This window comes from Malaclemys terrapin, chromosome 5 (genome assembly GCF_027887155.1).
Source record: "Malaclemys terrapin pileata isolate rMalTer1 chromosome 5, rMalTer1.hap1, whole genome shotgun sequence".
NCBI classification, from domain to species: Eukaryota; Metazoa; Chordata; order Testudines; family Emydidae; genus Malaclemys; species Malaclemys terrapin.
Genome location: NC_071509.1, coordinates 19,508,296 through 19,528,289, shown reverse-complemented (window position 1 = coordinate 19,528,289; position 19,994 = coordinate 19,508,296). Strand labels below are relative to the sequence as shown.

The following is a 19,994-nucleotide window of genomic DNA, read 5'->3' as shown; positions in this document are numbered from 1 at the left end:
AAGTTAGTCTACATTTAAAAAACCTCTTCCTCTAGGGAGAAGCTATACACCTAAGGAACAATTTCTTGACTGTTGTTTTTCTACCCAAGGTAGGAAAAGAGGCTTGGTCATGACTACATTCTTGACCTGGGACATATCCTGGACAGAGAGGAGAACCATTTGCAATGCCTATGGTCATGAGCTAAGATGAGTGGTTCCCTCTAAAGAGGGAGAAAACATTTCCTGTGTGGTGATAGAATTTGATTTGGACATATACTAGTGATGTGAAGGGAGCCAAGAGTGGCCAGTGAATAGTCAAGACCTCTGTATGGGAATAAGTTATTTAACCACTACTGAACTGCCAGTTGTATTCACCAATACTATGGAGTTTGAACCCCAGTTGAGAGATGACCCCTAGAAATACTGTAAGGCACACTATGTAAATTTTTAGTATCAATCTTGCATATGGTTCAAAATGTTAGCCTATTGTCTGAATCTCCCCGTATAATTTATACTCATAAAGTCTTCTCTACTGACATGAAGGATTTTGCTTCTCTTGCTCCCCAGTGGCCCATGTGATTACATTCTGTACTTGCGTTGCATCTAGATATTATAGAACGTGATTAAATGCAGGTCAATTGAAAGATAAGATTCCAGACCAGTAGTAATATATGTAGAGGTTTAAACATCAGAGAACAATTGAAAACCATTTGTCAAAAGCAGAGTTTAATGTCTTGTAATTTTTTTTTTTCTGGCAGTAGTTGTTTACTGATCTTTATTTTAGGAAAAATGCTGAACTTTGTCTCTAAATAATCCGCTCTTCTTTCCAACTTTTAATGATGTTTCAGCCTTCTGAGGTTTTTTCGCTTTTAGCCTTAAGACTTGAAAACTGTTTATAGAGGCTTGTGCTTTACTGTAAGGATAGAAAGTAATGAATATATGCATGCATTAATTTTAGATCTTCATTAGAAAACAATATGGGAGGTTTTTCAAAGACACATATGACATTGATTTGGAGTTCTTGTCAGACTGATTCTTAAAGGCACTGTGTGCCGCTGAATACACCTCTTAAAGGCTATGACCACCTCTTTTTGAAAATCTGGTAGTGTATCAAACTGTTTCAATCCATGCTTCAGTGCTTATTTCTCTTAAATTATTGACAGCTGCCAGTATTCATAAGAAACTGTTTGACAAACCAATGTGCATACATGGTAGTAGGGGAAAAATATCAGTTTGTATATTGATAGTAAAGTCTCTAGGTCAGTGGTTCTCAACCTATTGATCATTGTGGACCGCATATGCAGCTCTCTGTGTTATGTGGGCCGCGTCCACACACACACACACGCACTCTCTCTCTCTCTCTCTATATATATATATATATTACTTGTATGTCTCTGAGGATGTTACATGAGTCGCAGCTATGTGCTAATTGGGCTGCAAGCAGGCCGCAAGTTGAGAGCCACTGCTCTAGGTAGAGTGGATGTACTAGATATTATATATGCATTATCCATTCCATCTTTAGCCTTATGTAGTAGATGCTAATTGTTTCATGATCTTAATGTCTCTTGTATAATACACGTGATATCTTGTATTCAGGGTTGATGAGAAAAATGGAGAGTTACAAGGAGTACATAGGACATGACCTTTGTAAAGTGCCGCTATCAAATATTGCTCAAAGGATTATGTCAGCTATGCAGTCTGTTCCTTTAGAGGAAGCTCAGAATAGCAGAGAAGGTGGACAGAGTGAGTAACTTGTTCAGTTTTTAACTTAGTTGTGTATTATGTATTTTTGAAAATGGATTCTGAAAATGGAAAGACTTAAGGGAAAATTACCTTTCTAAACACTCACTTTTGCATCTTGGGTAAAAGTACAGTTTCAATGGTTTTACATAGAAATATCTCCAACACTAAGGCCTTGTCTAAACTACACAGTTTTGTCAACACTTGGAGGAGCTGCACGCTATCCTTGTCTGTGACCCACTGCCAAGAGCCCCGTGGATACTTTGTGGGGACTGGAGGCAGCAGCCAGCGGAGTCAACCCCATGGATGAAGTGGTGGATACGAAGTGGACCTGGATGAAGATGAGGGACATGCAACAGGATTGTCCAATACGATGGCAAGCCAGGACCTATTTTTGATTCCAGACGGGTCTAGCCAGTCCCAGCACTCCCATCTCTGGCACACATGAAGCAGGAGAGGCAAGCTCTGGTAAGCACCCATTTTTCTTTCATGATGCACAGTGACAGATCTCATTTACTTTTTTATAGAGTAGAAGAGGGATAAGGGATAGAAATTAACAATAAAGCCTATGTAGCTAGGTAGTGGGGGCTTGGTGAAAAAAGTTTGTTAATGTACACTGGGATGTCCGAGGAATCCTCCATAGAGATCTCTAGGAAACTTTCATGTAGGTACTTGGCAATTCTCTGCTGAAGATTCCTTGGCAGAGCTGCATTGTTTCTCCCCCTGCTGTAGGAAACTTTATCGTGCCAACTGACAATTTTTTTCTCCAGGGACCACAGTGGCACACAGGCGAGCAGCATATGGACCTGGTCTGGAGCCATACACATGCAGGAGATGGACCCTTGCATCCTGGGTTACCCTAGGAATGAGATATCGGGTTTGATTATCCCAGCCTGTAGAAAAGGGTGCCAATATTCAGAATATCTCCCTAGGCACGTGTAGGGACCCTCTTTGCAAACCACCCATATCCTTTGTCTCTTCTTTGCCATTCCCTCTTCCCAACCCACCCTGCCCCACCGAACTCACCATATTTGGGACTCGCATTGAGCTGTGTGCTAGCCAAGGGACAGTGAGAAAGAGGTGTATGTGGTTTTTGTGATTCATGGCTGGGAATGCAGTCACAATGCTGTGTCTGTTCATTGTTTCTTTGACTTTTGCAGATGTGCCCTTGAGGACCAATTCCTACACATCAGCAGAGTGCCTCTGTCAGATAAGGAGGCGAACCAGGAGGAGTAAGGAGGTTATGTTTCTCAAAGTACTGCAGTCAACAGATCCAGCAGATAGCGAAAAGAGTGTGGAGGAAGACCGTTAATGAAAAACTCAGGCTGGATAGCCTGGAAAGAAGACAGGGGCAGGAGTGGATGATAAAGCCACTAGAGGGCCAGACAGATGCTCAAATCCCTCATAGAGCTGCAGTCTGAGCACATCTGTGCATGACTCCCTCTGCAGCCAATACAGAACTCTGTTCCATGACCTCCCCAAACTCCCTCAACACATTCCTTGCATGTTCCCGTTCCCTCGCAGTACTCCTTGCACTCCACCCCCAGAGACTGGTTTCATGATGAAAGTTGGAGTTACACACATCTGTGAGAGCCTTGTCTGCAAGCCTGTTCCTCATTTCCATGTCCCCTGTTTGTGCCCCCAATTATCCTTTAATTAAAGTGTCGTTTTTGAAACAAAATGAGTCTTTATTTGTATCATGCACACAGTAGTTGCTGCCAAAATTCACAGTGGCTATAGGTAAGAACACTTGCTCATCACTGTTAACGCTCAGGAAGCAAGCATTACAGGGGTCATTCAAGGCAGTAAGTAAACATTGCCTGGCCAAATGCATTGCATAAAAACAAATTACTGGGGCTCATTATCAAAATGCTCCTTCAAAGCCTCCCTGATTTGAATAGGCTCCTGCTGAGCCCCTCTACTTGCCCTGGTATCTGGCTGCTCAAAATCAGCAGCCAGCTGATCCACCTCAGCATTCCAACCCTGGGGAAACTATTCCCCCTTCACTTTGCAAATGTTATGCAGAGTACACCTGTCTGCTATGACCATTGGAATATTTTTCTCATTGAGGTCTAACTTGCCAAAAAGGCATCCCAGCAACATTTTAATCTGCCAAACAGGCACATTCAGGCTCATTCGGCGCCTGTTGTTGAAGCACTCCTTGCTGCTGTCTAAGTTCCTGGTGTAAGGCTTCATGCCATGGGAGCAAGGAGTGGTGGGGTCTTCCAGGATCACTATGGGCATTTGCACATCCCCCATTGGAATCTTCTGGTATGGAAAGAAAGTCCCAGCGTGTAGTTTTCTGTACAATCCAGTGTTCCTAAAGATGTGTGCATTATGAACCTTCCCCTGACCAGCTCCGCATCGATGTCAGTGAAACGGCTCTGGTGATTCACCAGCGCCTGCAAGACCATGGAGAAGTAGCCCTTTCAGTTGATGTATTCTGTCACAAGATGGTCTGGGGCCAAAATTGCGATATGCGTGCCATCTATCGCACTGCCACAGTCAGGGAATAGCATTGCCACAAAACCATCAGGTATTTCCTGCACATACCCAGAGTCACAGTCCTTCATAGTAGGAAACGATTCATGTCCCCGCACACTTGCATCACCATAATCCCCGCGGTGGACTTTCCAACTCCAAACTGATTGGCAACTGACAGGGAGCAGTCTGGAGTTGCCAGCTTCCACACAGTGATCGCCACTTGCTTTTCCACTGTGACAAAATCTGTGGCAAAGCAGGGATACAAATACAAGTCTCCTGAGTTCCAGGCCAGTGTTTTACCCACTGGACCATCCTTCCTTTTTTCCATCCAACCCTGGAGTTTGGGGTTGGGGCTGGAGGATTTGTTGCAGGTGGATCCATCATTTATTTCCCCCCATGCTACAAGAATGTAGGAGCAGCAGAATTACTGCAGATTTAGGGGCCTGTAACATCTGTATAGAGGCTTGCTTTTGCCTTGTAGTCTAGAGCATAGGATTAACCCAGCTCCACCCTCTATGCCAAACCTAGCTACTTGGGTTTGGTGTGGAGGAGAGGAGACAAGCAGAAAAGGATATTTAATACGAAGAAACTTGTTGATGTAGAAGGTACTTAGTGCATGGCACAGCAATATGGAATATTCCCATGTAATGTAATGTGACCTCAGTCTTAACCAATTTAATTTGAAAGCTCCATGGTAGGATCTATTGGACAAAGAAAGCAGTTGGTGTGGTGCCTTTCTGGTGGGCAAGTTCATAGTGACTTGAAGGATACGGTCTTATTCTGTACACTTGTTCAACCTCAATAGTTTCACTGAGGGGTTGCATCAGTATTACAGAGTAGAATTTGTCCCCATATGTGCAAGTCATCTTGAAAGTCAGTGTACAAGTCAAACATGGTAGATCCAGTGATGGAACTACAGGGTAGTCAGAGCTGATAATGTGTGCACTGACCACTTTCACAAACAAGACTGCACTTGCTTCAGGATATTTACAAATTTCATGGCATTACTGCAAGAGTTGTTGAGTAAATGACTCAGTTAACCAGTTAAAACTGGATATCTTAATCCCATGTAAGAATATTGTTAAAGCATAGAATTGTTGGGCTGGAAGGACCTTGAGAAGTCAAGTCCAGCCCCATGCGCTGAGGCAGGACCAAGTAAACCTAGATGACTCCTGACAGGTGTTCGTTAAATCTGTTCTTAAAAACCTCTAATGATTGGGATTCCACAACCTCCCTGGAAGCCTATTCCAGAGCTTGACTACCCTTATAATTAGAAAGGTTCTACTAATATCTAGCCTAAATTTCCCTGGCAGCAGATTAAGCCCGTTATTTCTTGTCTTACCGTCGATGGACATGGAGAACAATTGGTCACCATTTTCTTTATATCAGCACTTAACATACTTGAAGTCTATTTTTAGGTTCTCCCTCCATCTTCTTTTCTCAAGACTAAACATACACAGGTGTTTTTTTTTTTTATAGGTCAGGTTTTCTAAATCTTTTATCATTTTTGTTGCTCTCCTTGGGACCATCTCCAATTTGTCCATGTCTTTCCTAAAGCTTGGTGCCCAGAAATGGATATAATACTCTAGCTGAGTCCTCACCAGTGCTGAGTAGAGCACAACAATTACCGTCCTTGTCTTACATACATACAAAAGCAGTCACGTATAATATGTACATGTACTCTTGTTTTTAGGTTGTTGGTCTGGAACTTTTCTTTAAATGGAGTTAATTAGCTGGGCACTGTCCTAAAAAAACAACTAAACCAATAAAACGTTCTTACTCAAAGGAACATAAAACATTAGGAACTGTACCACAGTCAAGTATACCTAAACATGACACAAACGTCATCTAAATGTTACATTGCCATGAGGTGGACTGACAGAGAACACATTACTTATTCCAGGCCAACAGCTGGTAGTGAAGATCTGCTTTCTGACCCCCACATTTCCAGTTTTTAACTTTTTTAAAAAAAAAGTATCTTGCCTAATTAGGTTTTCCTTTTTGTAGTCCGTTGAGGCAGTAACCCCTGTGATCTGTTCAAACATGTCATGCTTGAACCAAACTCTCTCTTCCGTTTCTTTATTTGCTTCTTGGGCAGTTGACTGACCCATCTGAGAAAAAGAACAGCAATGCCTCAGGAATAACTACCATAGCAATATGGAAACTTGTGTTTGGAAAAAGAATCAATATTGCGATTTGTCAGCAGTAATATCTCTTGACCCATGCTTCAAAAACTTGATACAATTTAGCAAGCCCAATGGTTTTTATCTTATGTATGATGCAGTAGTAGCTGGAAGGTTCATTTGTTATCCAGGATGTACTTTCTAATTCTAGAATGGTAGTGATTTGTCCCTAAGGATTACATCTCAACAAGAACCTAAACTGTCCTGAGTTAGCCTTATGAAGTCATGCTTTTCATGTTATTGCTCATTATACCTTGTATATACCTTTCAGTACTCTCTTAAACTGTCAGAACTATAAAAACATAATTCAGAAAAAGCTACAATGGTAGATTTAGTCATAGTTGTACATTTATGTCATATAATTTACACAGACTGGATGACCCTCTAAAGATTTCCAGTTTGAGAAATGTTAACAAAAATAGTCCCTGGACAAAGGTTGCAGTTCTGACTTGGCCTGTTATTACATCCTGACAACCCCAAACATACCTACCAAATAAAAGTATACGAATAAATATGCAACAACATCCATATCACTTTTTAATCTGTCTTGCCCTCCAGTACCCACGCCCTCCTCTCAAAGGGATACGCTCGCTGCCTCTATTCTGCTCTCAAGCCCCTACTTCCTTGGAAATGAGGGACTGAGTTCTAGTGTAGGTCCATTTTTCTGTGTGATATTAAGTTGCTCTGCTGCTAGATCTTTGTGATCTCTCACTTCTCTCCATATTTAAAATGAGAAATTAAAGGTATTTTATAAAAGCAAATGTAGACAATTCACAGAACTTCTTGGTAAGTGGAAAAAAGAAAGTGGATATAAAAACAGTAACTTGTAAACTTGAGGAAAAACAAAAAATAGAGTACCTACTTCTAATTAGTATTGTCCTACTTATCTAAAACTTGATCATTTTAAAAGCAAACTTACAGATAATAAAACTTTTTTGTGAAACCACTTTCAGGCTAGTAAACAAATTCTTGATTATCCCTATTCTATACGTTTTAAAAATAAGTTTACAATTTGTGCTCTGTTCTGGGAATTTTCTAGGTTTAAGCCTGTTAATTTGTATGATAGATGGAAAAAGAAGTCAATTCTCAAGAACAGGTAGACTCAAAATGGAGAGGAATCACAATTTTCTGTTTTAACTGTTTTTCCTGTAAGACACACACAATTCAACTTCTGAGATAAGCCTTTTAGAACCCCCTCTGTGGAGACTCTTTTAGACTGTATTTTATTGTAATACATGGAGAATTGAATGTGATTTTGCTAATCTCTTGGAAGTGCCTGTTGGAAAGTTTGTATGTCTTTCTATGCTTTAAAAAAGAACAGGTGTACTTGTGGCACCTTAGAAACTAATAAATTTATTGGAGCATAAGCTTTTGTGGGCTACAGCCCACTTCTTCAGATGCAAGTACTCCTGTTAGGGGACCAGATGTCCCGATTTTATAGGGACAGTCCCGATATTTGGGGCTTTTTCTTATATAGGCTCCTATTACCCCCCACCCTCATCCCGATTTTTCACACTTGCTGTCTGGTCACCCTAACTCCTGTTCTTGTTGCGGATACAGACTAACACGGCTGCCACTCTGAAACCTTTTTATGCTCTATTTCAGCCAGAAATTATGGGCTTTATGAAGGAATTTACTGAGTGAAATTCTATGGCTTCTGGTATGAGAATAGATGATCACAATTGTCTTTCTTCTAGCCTTTAAAATTTGTGAAAGCAAAGATAGGTTTATATTGCCATCTAGTGACATTTTTTTTAGACTGCAGGAAAAGATACAAAACAGAACTAAGGTTAGTTGGATATTAAGATACAGGTGAGATCCACTGAACAGTGCATGGTGAGGAAGGTGTAAGTGGGCAAAACTAGAGATTCCCTTGGAATAAAATCTAGAACTTTAATGGATTATTTTTTTTAAATTGCATTAGATGAGGTCCTTAGCAGAATTAAAGTTTTACGTTTTTTTTCTCATTTAATATTGTCCACTGATCTTCATCCTATAATGCAACAATGTAGCATAATTTATTTAATATTTATTAGCTTTATGTTTTTAGGGTCTGGCATTACTGAAGGAAAGGTCCCACTTACTACAATAAGAGGTTTACCTGAATAAATACTTCAGAATTTGGCCAACTTGTTGCTTCTTAATAAATAATAAAACTTACCTATTGGTTGCCTGTTTCATTGTAATAGCAGTTTGATATCCAAGATATAAATAAATATAATTTGCTTTGTAAATACACATACTCTGTGTATATATTATGGTGAAGCTGTAGTGATACCATAGTTAAGGTTGTAGCAACGTTTATATTTTGACAAAACTGTTAAATGGTTATTTTTTCAGGAATGTAAAAATGTATGTGTGGAGAGGGGAAATGCCATTGAAATTAAAATTCACATTGTATTTGAATTTTTATTATGGTTTGATGCAGATCAATTTGATACATTTGGAATCAGGGCTTTGGAGCAGAGCCCGGTGCTGAGCACGGAGCAGCTCCGGAGCAGTGGAGCTGCAGGTTTTTGCCTGGAGCTGGAGCGGAGCCGGAGCACAGCTTCAAAGCCATGTTTAGAATATGTTGATGTAAAAATGATCACTTACATTTTTTTTTAATAGGATGAGGACTGTTTTAGGTGCCTTTTGACAAAAACGTATACGTTCCAAGGAGTCTGAGTTTTGCCTCACATATTACATCTGCTAAGTAGGACGATACTAACTAGAAGTAGGTAATCCTATTTTTTTCTGAAGTTTACACGTTACTATTTTTTAATTTTGTCTGCATGAAGCAGACCTATTAAGCACTCTCAACACTATCATCGGCATGTGACGAGTGTTATCTGTATTATAGACTTCACTTAATATAATATCTATTGGTTTATGGGAAAGTTTCACGAGCTGGAAAATAGGAGACCAGGAGGTGAAATCTTGTCTCTACTGAGGGTGCTTTATATTTCCATTACGTTCACCACCCTTATTACCAAACAAGGTTGTGATCCTAACCCTGGAAGGCAGGTAAATATGAGCTGCTGCTGCTTCTCTGCCGTCCCCCTGTCCCCCATTGCTCCCAGTTTTACATATATGTTAACAGCAAAATTACATAAGGTCATTCTGATATTTGGGAATATAGAACCCAGTTCTTTAATGTGGTAGATCTAAACCTTACCCACTTAATCCACTTTTATATGCTTTGGTTATCTCCTCAAAATCCATTACAGTGGGAATAGAATCCAGGATTCCTCATCTCCGGTTTTCTACAGTTGTCTAGCAAAGAGTGGTGTAATCCAATGGGAAATTGCCAAGTCTCTTCTCCCTCCCCTCCCTCCCCCCTGGTCTGGTCCACAGAAAGGCTAGCTCAAATCTTAAGGGTCTGAGTTGGGATTCTACAGGTCCAGGTTTCAAACCCTTGCTGATGATCCATGTTGGGGGAGGGCAGGGGGAAGTTGTTGTGAGTGTATGTGATACTAGAGGGTTGCATGTTTCATTGTTTCTGTAGGCCAAGCTCATTGTGCACACCAGGGATGTAAGTTACATACCTTCATGTGCCATCCCCCCTCTGCTCATGCAGGCTGAGTTCTATGTATTGTTTAACTCTAAGTGCAAATGGCTTTTGAGGGGAAAAAAGTATGCAGTGAGAATCTGTGGAATGTATGGATAGATTAGAGCCTATAGCCATTTTACAGGGTACTGCCACAGAACTTAAACTCAATTGTCATTTGGGCTGCTTGTCTTTTTCTCAGTTTATATATATCTATATATATCTATATATATATAATGTATGTTTAATCTGTTAGTTACTGAATCCAGGGTCAAACATAATTCCTTCAAATGTTTGGGCCCATGGTATGATAAATCATAAAATTCAAAAACATAACATAATACACCTACATATGACATAAATATAAGTGGAGGTACTTAATTTAAATTCACCAAATAGCCATAACAAGGAGTATTGAATAACCCAAATATCTAAAGCAGGAGTATTTTCAATTCATTTTGCACTCACCCCACCTCATGCCAGGGGTTGTGCATCTCCCCCCCCATGCTCCTCCCATGCCAGAGGTTGTCCGAAGAAGTGGGCTGTAGTCCACGAAAGCTTATGCTCTAATAAATTTGTTAGTCTCTAAGGTGCCACAAGTACTCCTGTTCTTCTTTTTGCGGATACAGACTAACACGGCTGTTACTCTGAAACTTGCCAGAGGTTGTGTCTGTCTCCAAAGTAAATTTAGTCTCCCATTGGATTGGAAGGGATGGGCAGATGGCTGGTGCCTTCCCCTACATGGAGTAGGCTTTGGGGAAGCAAAGTGCTAAGAGGGAGGAAGGAATAAAACCTCTTTCATTCTCTTCTCCCTCTGGCTCCCCCTGCTATTTCTTTTCTTTCTGTCTAGGAGATAAATCCTACAGAATATCAACATTTTAAACTCCATTGGGATATGGGCAGAGCTGAGATGGAGGTTGGAGATAGTGTTAGGATGGAAGGTCAGTTACTGAGCTAGTTAAAGCAGATAAGTGAACTAAGCAGATGCAAGGGGGCTCTGTGTGTCCTTCATTTCCACTTTCCTGTTTGCTGATTCTCTCTTCAGCCCCCCCACCCCCCAATCAATAGAGTTCTGCTCAGAACGTTCCTTGAAATTTTGGAATCGATCAAATATGGTGCTCCAAAGTTATTGGGTTACTTATGGACAAACTGAGAAATTCTATCGAGTTGAGTATAGGGCCTCGTTCACTCTGCCAATAATTTTTTTGAAACAATTTAATTCAGCAAACTGGAAAAAAAAATTCCATCATGTGGAATGGTGCTAATCCCCACATGGGTCATTAGCAGGGTGGGGATATTTAGATACATGGCACAGACCTCTATCACTTGAGCTAACTAAGTAGTTGCTAATGGTAGTAAGTTGTTATCCTCTGGACCAGCAACTAAAAGGGGCTGGCATGTGCACTTTGCCAGTAGGTTTCATGTCTATTTACTAGACAGCAGAAGAATGCTGAGACTCTGGAATACCAGTTTCAATTCCAGGTTCTGGAGGGAGAGGTTCTCTAGAAGTTATATACCCTTCTGTCCCTGTTCATCCTTTAGGCTCGTCCCTGTCCCCCTTCTGCTCCTGTTCTGTTGGCGTCTATCCTTGTTCTCCTTGCTTCCTATCAACTACCTTGGCTCCTGTCCTTGTTTCCCCTCTGTTCTAACCTCTCCCAGCCTACCCCTGCTTCTCATCCCTTTGCATTTGATGCAGATTGTTCTTGTTCCTCCATCTGTCTTGAGCTCTGGTAAGCAGGTGTTGACAGCAGAGGAAAGAGAATTTCCTTGCTCTCAGTTCTGGTGCTTAGCACCAAAGTGCACCACCTGCTGCCAGAAGGATCAGTTGTAAATAAAATCCTGCTCAGTCCTAGGATAAGTTTTTCTGGGATAAGGCATGCTCAGGCACTCTGTGGGGATGAAGCTTGCTCAGTCTGGTTGACACACAGGATTTGTGTGCAGGAATGGAGCCTCTTGGTGAAGGAGGACTCTTTGGAGAATAAAGCTGCCAGCCTCTATGGGTTAGAATTGTATGTGAATTGTGATTTTTCAGATGCTTATAACTTGCCCAAATGTGAGTGGATTTTTCACATGAATGGGAAAATGCACATCCTTAACACCAGAGACTGACCTCTGCCAAATGTCAAACCCTTGCAACAGCGCATGGAGGTATTAATGCATCTCAGTGAAGTTGTGCAGGTTTTTTCAACATGGGAAAAATGTATTTTCCCCTATAATTATCCTAGGAAACAGCTGAATCATTTTAACACAATCTTAAAAAAAAAAAAAAAAAAATCAGCCTGAAGCATACACATGGCAGGGAAAATTTCAGTGCAAATGCTTAAAGTTTGATGAAGTTAAAAGCAACTGAAAATAGGGTCTTATAAAGGAAAGTTTTTGGAGATCTTAGCCATAGGCATTGCTGCCACCTCTGGCTATAGTATACAAATGCCTTTTTTATTTTTTATTCTTTTAAGGTAATAATGAAAAGATGAATGAGTATAAATTCAGGGAAAAGAAAATCACTTTGGAAAATGAAGAGGCAAGTATATTGTAAAAGTAAAAAATAAGGGAAAAGTTTAAAAAATGTACTTTTTATGTTGTTAAATTTTATTTTCCACCATAAATTTTATTAACATAAACTGTGTGTGTATTATCAGTCACCCATTTGGACAATATGCATCCTTCCTCTAGCTTTCTGTCTTACCTCTGTCATCCAGTTAGCCGCAGGAGTCTTGGCTCCAGTACTACCTCCTTTGTCAGCTCACTCTAATGACTCCCAAGTTGTCTCTAGCTGTTTCTCCAGGAAGAAGCTGGTATTACTTTTGAGGTGCCATTTATTTCCACCACTAGTGTAATATGGGGACTATGTTTACCTTGCTTCTCTGTGGCTCTTGGGGACATAGCTGTAGTCAGCCATAGGAGATGAGTGGAAAAGGTATATTATGCATGTGGAGTTAACCCCATCCCACCCCCAAAATAAACACACTCAAAAGAGTATATTCTAACTAGCAGAAGGAGGACGATAGTGAGCAGAGGAGGAAAGGAGACATGCCCAAATTTCTGCTTCCTGTATCCAGCAGGAACACTTTTTTACCCTAGGAGCCATAGCCTGGAACAGTCAGGATTACAGTATTGCCAGCCCCAAGTGTTCATGAGTCAAACCTCCTTTCTTTCCTCCCAAAATGACATTTTGAAAACATAAATTAATCATTTTGTCTGTTGGTCTGCCTTTGAGCCTTTTCAGGAGAACTGTCACCCACAGTTTTATGTGTAATACTTTCAGTGTCATAATTCAATTTTACATGCACACAAAGTGAACACAAAAAATGTAGGACTCTCTGCTTGCTATTTGGCAGTAGAATGCACTCCACTATCAGCTGATTGAATGTTTGGGTGTCATGCTAAGACTATTCCCTCTCTTTCAGCCTTAGTGGTGTCCTATTGGGAACAGGGGTGCTGGAACAATTTTTATAGTGGGAGTACTGAGAGCTATTGAACCAAACTGTAAACCCTTTATATAATGGAAACCACTTTAAGGCGGGGGCACAGCAGAATCCTTAGTTCCAGCACATATGATTGGGAATGGTGGTTGGGGCAAACTCTTTATAGTGCCCCCCACTCCATTCACTTCAGATTCATTCAGTTTGTCTTCTTCCCTAACCAGATACTATCAGTCAGAACCATTAGCTACATTGATGGCAGATAAGCCACATACAAGAAGACAGATTTTTCTGTTAATTGTGTTTGGTTATCAACTTGTTCGCAGAGCGTGTAGTCTCAGGCTAGAGAATTGGTTTCATAACTTTGAAGTTAGGGAGCCGAGGAATAAGCTGAGGAAGGAGAAATTAAAGTCACATTTTTGGTACCCTGCTTGATAAATGAAGCAAAAGAGTGAATAGGCATGGAAAATGAAGTTCCATTTGGCCTCTGAAGACTGCCTTTTCAGGTCATGGATGAAGCACTTTAACATGGATGATAGAGAAGCTTGTACAGCAGGTGCTAATACCAGTTTTGCAGTCAGTAGGCTGTTAACTTTGCACTTTCCATGAGCCCTGTAATTCACTTAAATATGACCCCAACAGCAACAATTGAAAAATAATAGTAATTTTTTATTACAAATAATATAAAGGTGCAGAGTGATTTTTTTTAAATGGATGCATATTTAGTCTTTATAGTGTTTTCTCTTTGTTATATAGTCTTGTTAAATTGAATCTACTATCTTAAAACTGCCTGATGCGTTGTATGAGTTCTATTATTTTAAAATGAAAGTAAGACAATATCAACATTTTTGTGTTTTTTCTGCATAAATCATTTTGAAAAGCTTTTCAGGAAATGTTAAATTGATATTTGTTTAATTTTCTGACCTATAATAAAAAGGTGAATAATTTATCCACTAAAAAATGTCTGGTTCTTCCAGGAGATGCATGATTCTATAGCTGCATCATTAAATATGAATACCAGCACTGCAAAAAATAATAGTCAGTTAGCCAGTACAGAACTTATGGACAAAATGTTCTGTAATCAAAACACCAAAATAGTGAGCTCAGTATTGCTCACTTCTAATATGAGCACTTTTATAAATTACCAGGATGTAGACCTAACAAAATGGGACAATAAAGAGAGAAACTCGTCAGTACAAAGAAAGAAAAATAGGGATAGTGAAAATAATAACATCACCAGTCTTAAAAGGAAGCAGGATATATCTACTTATTGTTCATATAAGATGGAACGGTGGTTACCAGTGAAGAAAGATGTTAATTCACATAAAACAAAGTATGATTGGGCTTCTGAACAAGCAGAATCACCTGAAAAAACGTTTTGTGACATCAGAAATTTGGGATATGAGGAAAAAAGCCAGTTAATCACAACTATAAAAGAGGCAGTAGCTCTGGTGGTTACTATGGTATTTCAAGATGGTTCTTCACAGCTGAGCTCGGATCAGGTTAGTGAATAATAATTTGTTTTGTTTTATGAATTTAAGAAAATGTTCATACTGGAGCTGTGAAAAATCTGTTGGAACCAGGATGTTTTCAAGTATCCTTAAGGGACATGGTTGATTCCCAAATGACCACTCACAACGGTTAAGAGTTTTTTGTCTTCAACTACTGATACAATAGCTCTTAATAGCCGCCCCCCTTTGCTGGCTTTTCTCTCACAGATCAGTTGTTTAGGTATGGGTATACCTGCACCTGCCTCCTCCTCCGGAGGAAGGCTGCTACGACCAACATGCACTTGATGAATACTTGGGGGGCTGTTGACAGATCGAATGGGAGGACCGTAAACTGATAGTGTTTGTGGTTGAACGCAAACCAGAGAAAACATCTGTGCGCAGGTCGAATGGCTATATGAAAGTATGCGTCTTTCATGTTGAGTGCGGCATACCAGTCTCCCGGATCCAGGGAAGGGATAATAGTGCTCAGGGAGATCATGCGGAACTTCAACTTCACCATGAACTGGTTGAGTCCTCGCAGGTCTAAAAGGGGTCTGAGACCCCCTTTTGCCTTGGAGATTAGGAAATAACGGGAGTAGAAGCCCTTTCCCCTTAGTTCCTGAAGAACCTCCTCCACTGCCCCTATGGCAAGAAGTGATTGCACCTCCTGGATAAGGAGTTGCTCATGGGAGGGGTCCCTGAAAAAGATTGGGGAGGGGGAGGAGGGGAGGAGCAGAATTGGAGAGAATATCCCACTTCTACCATGTGGTTGGGACCATTGGGTTATTCACATCTTCAATCTTTTTATCATGAAAGTTAAACTTACAAATGTTGAATTATGTACAGAAAAATAACTGCATTCAAAAATAAAACTTTAGAGCCTACATGTCCACTCAGTCCTGCTTCAACCAATCGCTTAGACAAACAAGTTTGATTACATTTGCCAGAGATAATCGTGCCCGCTTCTTGTTTACAATGTCACCTGAAAGTGAGAAGAAGCGTTCGCATGGCACTGTTGTAACCAGCTTCACAAGATATTTACATGCCAGATGTGCTAAAGATTCATATGTCTTTTCATGCTTCAACCACCATTCCTGAGGATATGCATCCATACTGATGATGAGTTCTGCTCGATAACAATCCAAAGCAGACTGGACCAATGCATGTTCATTTTTGTCATCTGAGTCAGATGCCACCAACAGAGGGTTGTTTTTTTTTATAACTCCAGCTACAACAGTGCCATGCGAATGCCTGTTCTCACTTTCAGGTGACAATGTAAATAAGAAGCGGGCAGCATTATTTCCTGTAAGTGTAAACAGACTTGTTTGTCGTAGTGATTGGCTGAACAAGAAGTAGGACTGAGTGGACTTGTAGACTCTAAAGTTTTACATTGTTTTGTTTTTGTTATGTACAAAAAAATCTACGTATGTAAGTTGCATTTTCACAATAAAGAGATTGCACTACAGTAATTGTATTAGGTAAATTGAAAAATACAATTTCTTATCTTTTTTTACAGTGCAAATATTTGTAATAAAAATAATATAAAGCCCTGTACACTTTGTATTGTGTGCTGTAATTGAAATCAATATATTTGAAAATGTAGAAAAATATCCAAAAATATTTATAATAGAAATTATTATTCTATTATTAACAGTGCAATTAAAACTACGATTAATCGCAACTAATTTTTAATCTAGTTAATTTGTTTTGCAGTAATAGCTTGAGTTAATTGCCATTAATTGACGGCCCTAAAAATATGTTTGTTTTTTAAATAAATGTAATGTACGTAACACACTGCATCTAGGGAAATGTGGAAATTTCTATATAGAATTGCATAAAGCTGCTCAGTAGAAAAATATTACTCATCTTAATCAATTGTACTTATAGGGCCTAGTCTCATCAGTAAGAGGAATTGTTGTGTTAATAAAGAAACAGACAGACCAACTTTGTCCTTCCAAAGGCTCTTCAATTGTTAATCCAATTGTTTGGGATGCCTGTACCAGAAATGATAAGTGTATTTATTTAAAAATAGAGCACTCTTCTGTTTGGGAGCAACAGGAACAGACTCATAAGAAGTACATCAGGTGAGGGAACATACAGTAATCTCTTTGTTCTGTATGTGTGTAAATAGCAATGATGTTGATTGTCACTGTTGTCTAATACTACAACAAATGTGTAAGTAATTCTTCTTTGAGCGCTTATTTGCATATGTTCCATTTCTGGTGGTGTGCATATGCCCCATGTGTAGGGTGACTATATTTCCCAAAGGGAAAACGGGACACTGCGTGGGGCTGCTCGCCTAAGCCATACCTCCTCTCCCCCTGCACGTGGGGCTGTCCGTTCCGTGCCCTCTTCCCCCACTGCACGTGGGGCTGGCCTGTGCCTTGCCTCCCCTCCCCCCAAGCACAGGACTGACCCGAGTTGCTGGCCCTAGCCCTGCGTCTGCCACGCACAGGGCTCTCATCTGAGCCCTGCCTGCTCCCCATTTGGGGCTGGTGTCACTCTTCGCCCGATCCCTGCTGCCTCCCGCAAGGCTGGCATCACTGTTTGCCCGAACCCTGCCTGCCTCCTCCCCCCCCCGGCTGGTGTCGCTGCTCGCCAGAGCCCTATTCACTCCCCCCGAAACACACACACATTCCTCTCTGCCCCTCTAGGGGTGCACGCCGAACTTTTGCCAAAAAAGTCAGGACGGCTGGGACAGGGCTTAAAAAAGGGACTGTCCTGGCCAAAACAGGGCATATGGTCACCCTACCCATGTGCTAGAGATCCAAATGCTTTAGCCAGCAATGTTGTTTGGTTGCATCTGCTCCCCTGGTGACCTCGAAGGTATAAAGGGGGTGGGGGGAGGCAAAGTGTCCAACTGGCCCTCCGTTCCTTTCAGCTGCTCCTGGATGTGAGACTGACCCAGACAGCAATGTCCACTCTTTTTCCAGTTGCATATTTTATTCTGACTTTGTAAATAGTTAATTATTTAGAGTAGATATTTAGTATAGTGATCAGTGTAATGTTTTAGTAGGTTTCAGCTTTCTCTAGGTTCATTTTTTACCCTGTATGGGAGGTGGGGATGGGTGACTCTGGCATGATGTTGGGAGAGAAAAAGCCAGGCTTTAAAGTGAGGGATATATAAAAGAAAAGTTGAAGAACTGTAAAATCCTTACAACGAGGACAACTAAATCTAGAGACATCGGGATGAAGTTGTTCCTTTTAGAGAAAGCTATAAAGCTGGTCTCTGAACCAGATGGGAGACAGGAACCCTCTAGTCTGGGATTGTCCTCAGGGAAAAGTTTCCTGTAACTGCCTTTATGTCTGGGGCTCTGCCTGCTCCTGCCTCTGTGGCTGTGAGCAGGGATAGGCATCACACCTCTCAGGAGCACAGAGGAAGATCTCTCAAGACTTCCTTAAAAGAAAGAGGATTGGTTCACTTCTTTGTCTCCAGGAAGAAGAGAGCTCTGAAAGCAGCCCCTCCCTTCTCTTTCCAGCAGGAGGCAGCCTGGAAAGGCTTCACTGGTGTCCATGTTATTGGACAATTGGTTGGTGAGAGGATCATCTCCAGAGCAGGTGATCAGCAGTGTTCAGTACATCATACATCTGTTGTCCAGACTGGGACTGAGAGGGAACATGGAAGTCTCACTTAATTCCAACACACAAGATAGTTTATTGGGACTCTAATCGATTCCATGATGGCTTGAGTGTACCTACTGCAGGGCAGATTCAACAATTGGTCAGAGTTGATAAATTAACTGCAAAACAAATTATGTACTACTTCAAGGACATGTCGCTGGTTTTAAGGTCACATGGCTTCATGTACTCTGGTGACCCCAATTATAGATGTTTTTCTTTTCTTTCATAGATTCATAGATTCCAAGACTAGAAGGGACCATTGTGACAGTCTAGTTTGACTATCTGTATAACACAGGCCTTCTAGTACATATCTTTTAGAAAAACGTCTGATCTCGATTTAAAATTTCCAGTGACATTACAACCCTTGGTAAATTGTTCTAGTGATTAATTATTCTCACTGTTTAAAAAAATTACACTTTATTTGTAGTCTGAATTTTTGCCTATGTTCAACTTCCAGTCATTGTATCATGTTGTTCCTTTTTCTGCTGGATTGAAGAGCTCATTATCAAACATTTCTTCCCTGTGTAGGTACTTATAAACTGTAATCAAGTCACCTCTTAACCTTATCTTTTGCTCAGCTAAATACATTGAGCACCTTGAATCTGTCACGGTAGGGTATGTCTACCAATTCTTTAATCATGCTTGTGGCTCTCCTCTAGACTTGTTCCAGTTTAGTAACATCCTTCTTGAATTGTGGACACTAGAACTGGACACAGTATTCTTGCAGAGCCAAATACAAAGGTTAAAATAACCACTCTGCTCCTATTCGAGATTCCAAGGATAGCACTATCCCATTTGGGCAGTGTCATTCTGGGAGCTCATGTTCAGCTGTTGATACACCAGACTGTCTCTCTGTTGTCGTAAGGGGTGATAATGGATGGCTTATCACCCTGATGGTCACAATATAGATATGAGGGTACACATACCTCAAGAAGTTTTGAACTCCTTCAACTGGTGGAAAGATCCATATCAGGTCTGCAAGGGATGTCTGTTCTCCTCAGAATTTCCCACAAAGTCATTAGTGACTGATGTGTCGTTGCTGGAGTGTGCAGTACAGGGTCAATGGTCTCAAAGAGATGCTTGGGGTTCATATCAGTGTCCTGGAGCTCAGAGCAATATGGCTTGCCTGCATGGCCTTTCTACCTCATATCAAATATCAGAGTGTACAGATGAGACTCAACAATACCACCACAATGTTTTATAAACATACGTGGGAACCATATCGGCAATCTTGTGCAGGGAAGCAATCGTTCTGTGGAATTGATGTATCCTGCACAACATAATACTAACTGTAGATCACCTTCCAGGACAATACAACATGCTGGCAGATAATCTAAGCAGACATATTTCTTCAAATCATAAATGGTCCTTAAAGGATTTGGCCATCAAGCCCATTTTCAATCAGTAGGTTGCACCCTGCATAGATTGTTTGCAGCTGACCAGAGCAAGAAATGCAAAGTATTTTGTTCCAAGGGAGGACAGAGTCTGAATTCTCAAGAAGATGCCTTTCTAATCCCCTGGATTCAGGCCATGTTGTATGTTTATC

General features: G+C 40.7%; 1 protein-coding gene across 1 annotated transcript in view; it reads left to right on the top strand.

Annotated features, from left to right (window-relative positions):
* Positions 1-19,994, top strand: part of POLN (DNA polymerase nu) — a 230,118-nt gene that overhangs the window by 14,948 nt on the left and 195,176 nt on the right. The window contains exons 3-7 of the mRNA XM_054029682.1: positions 1,576-1,722; positions 2,880-3,026; positions 12,372-12,436; positions 14,315-14,839; positions 16,715-16,911. Coding sequence (XP_053885657.1) covers positions 1,581-1,722; positions 2,880-3,026; positions 12,372-12,436; positions 14,315-14,839; positions 16,715-16,911 — 1,076 coding nt within the window. The 5' untranslated portion in view covers positions 1,576-1,580. The remainder of the gene's footprint in view (positions 1-1,575; positions 1,723-2,879; positions 3,027-12,371; positions 12,437-14,314; positions 14,840-16,714; positions 16,912-19,994) is intronic.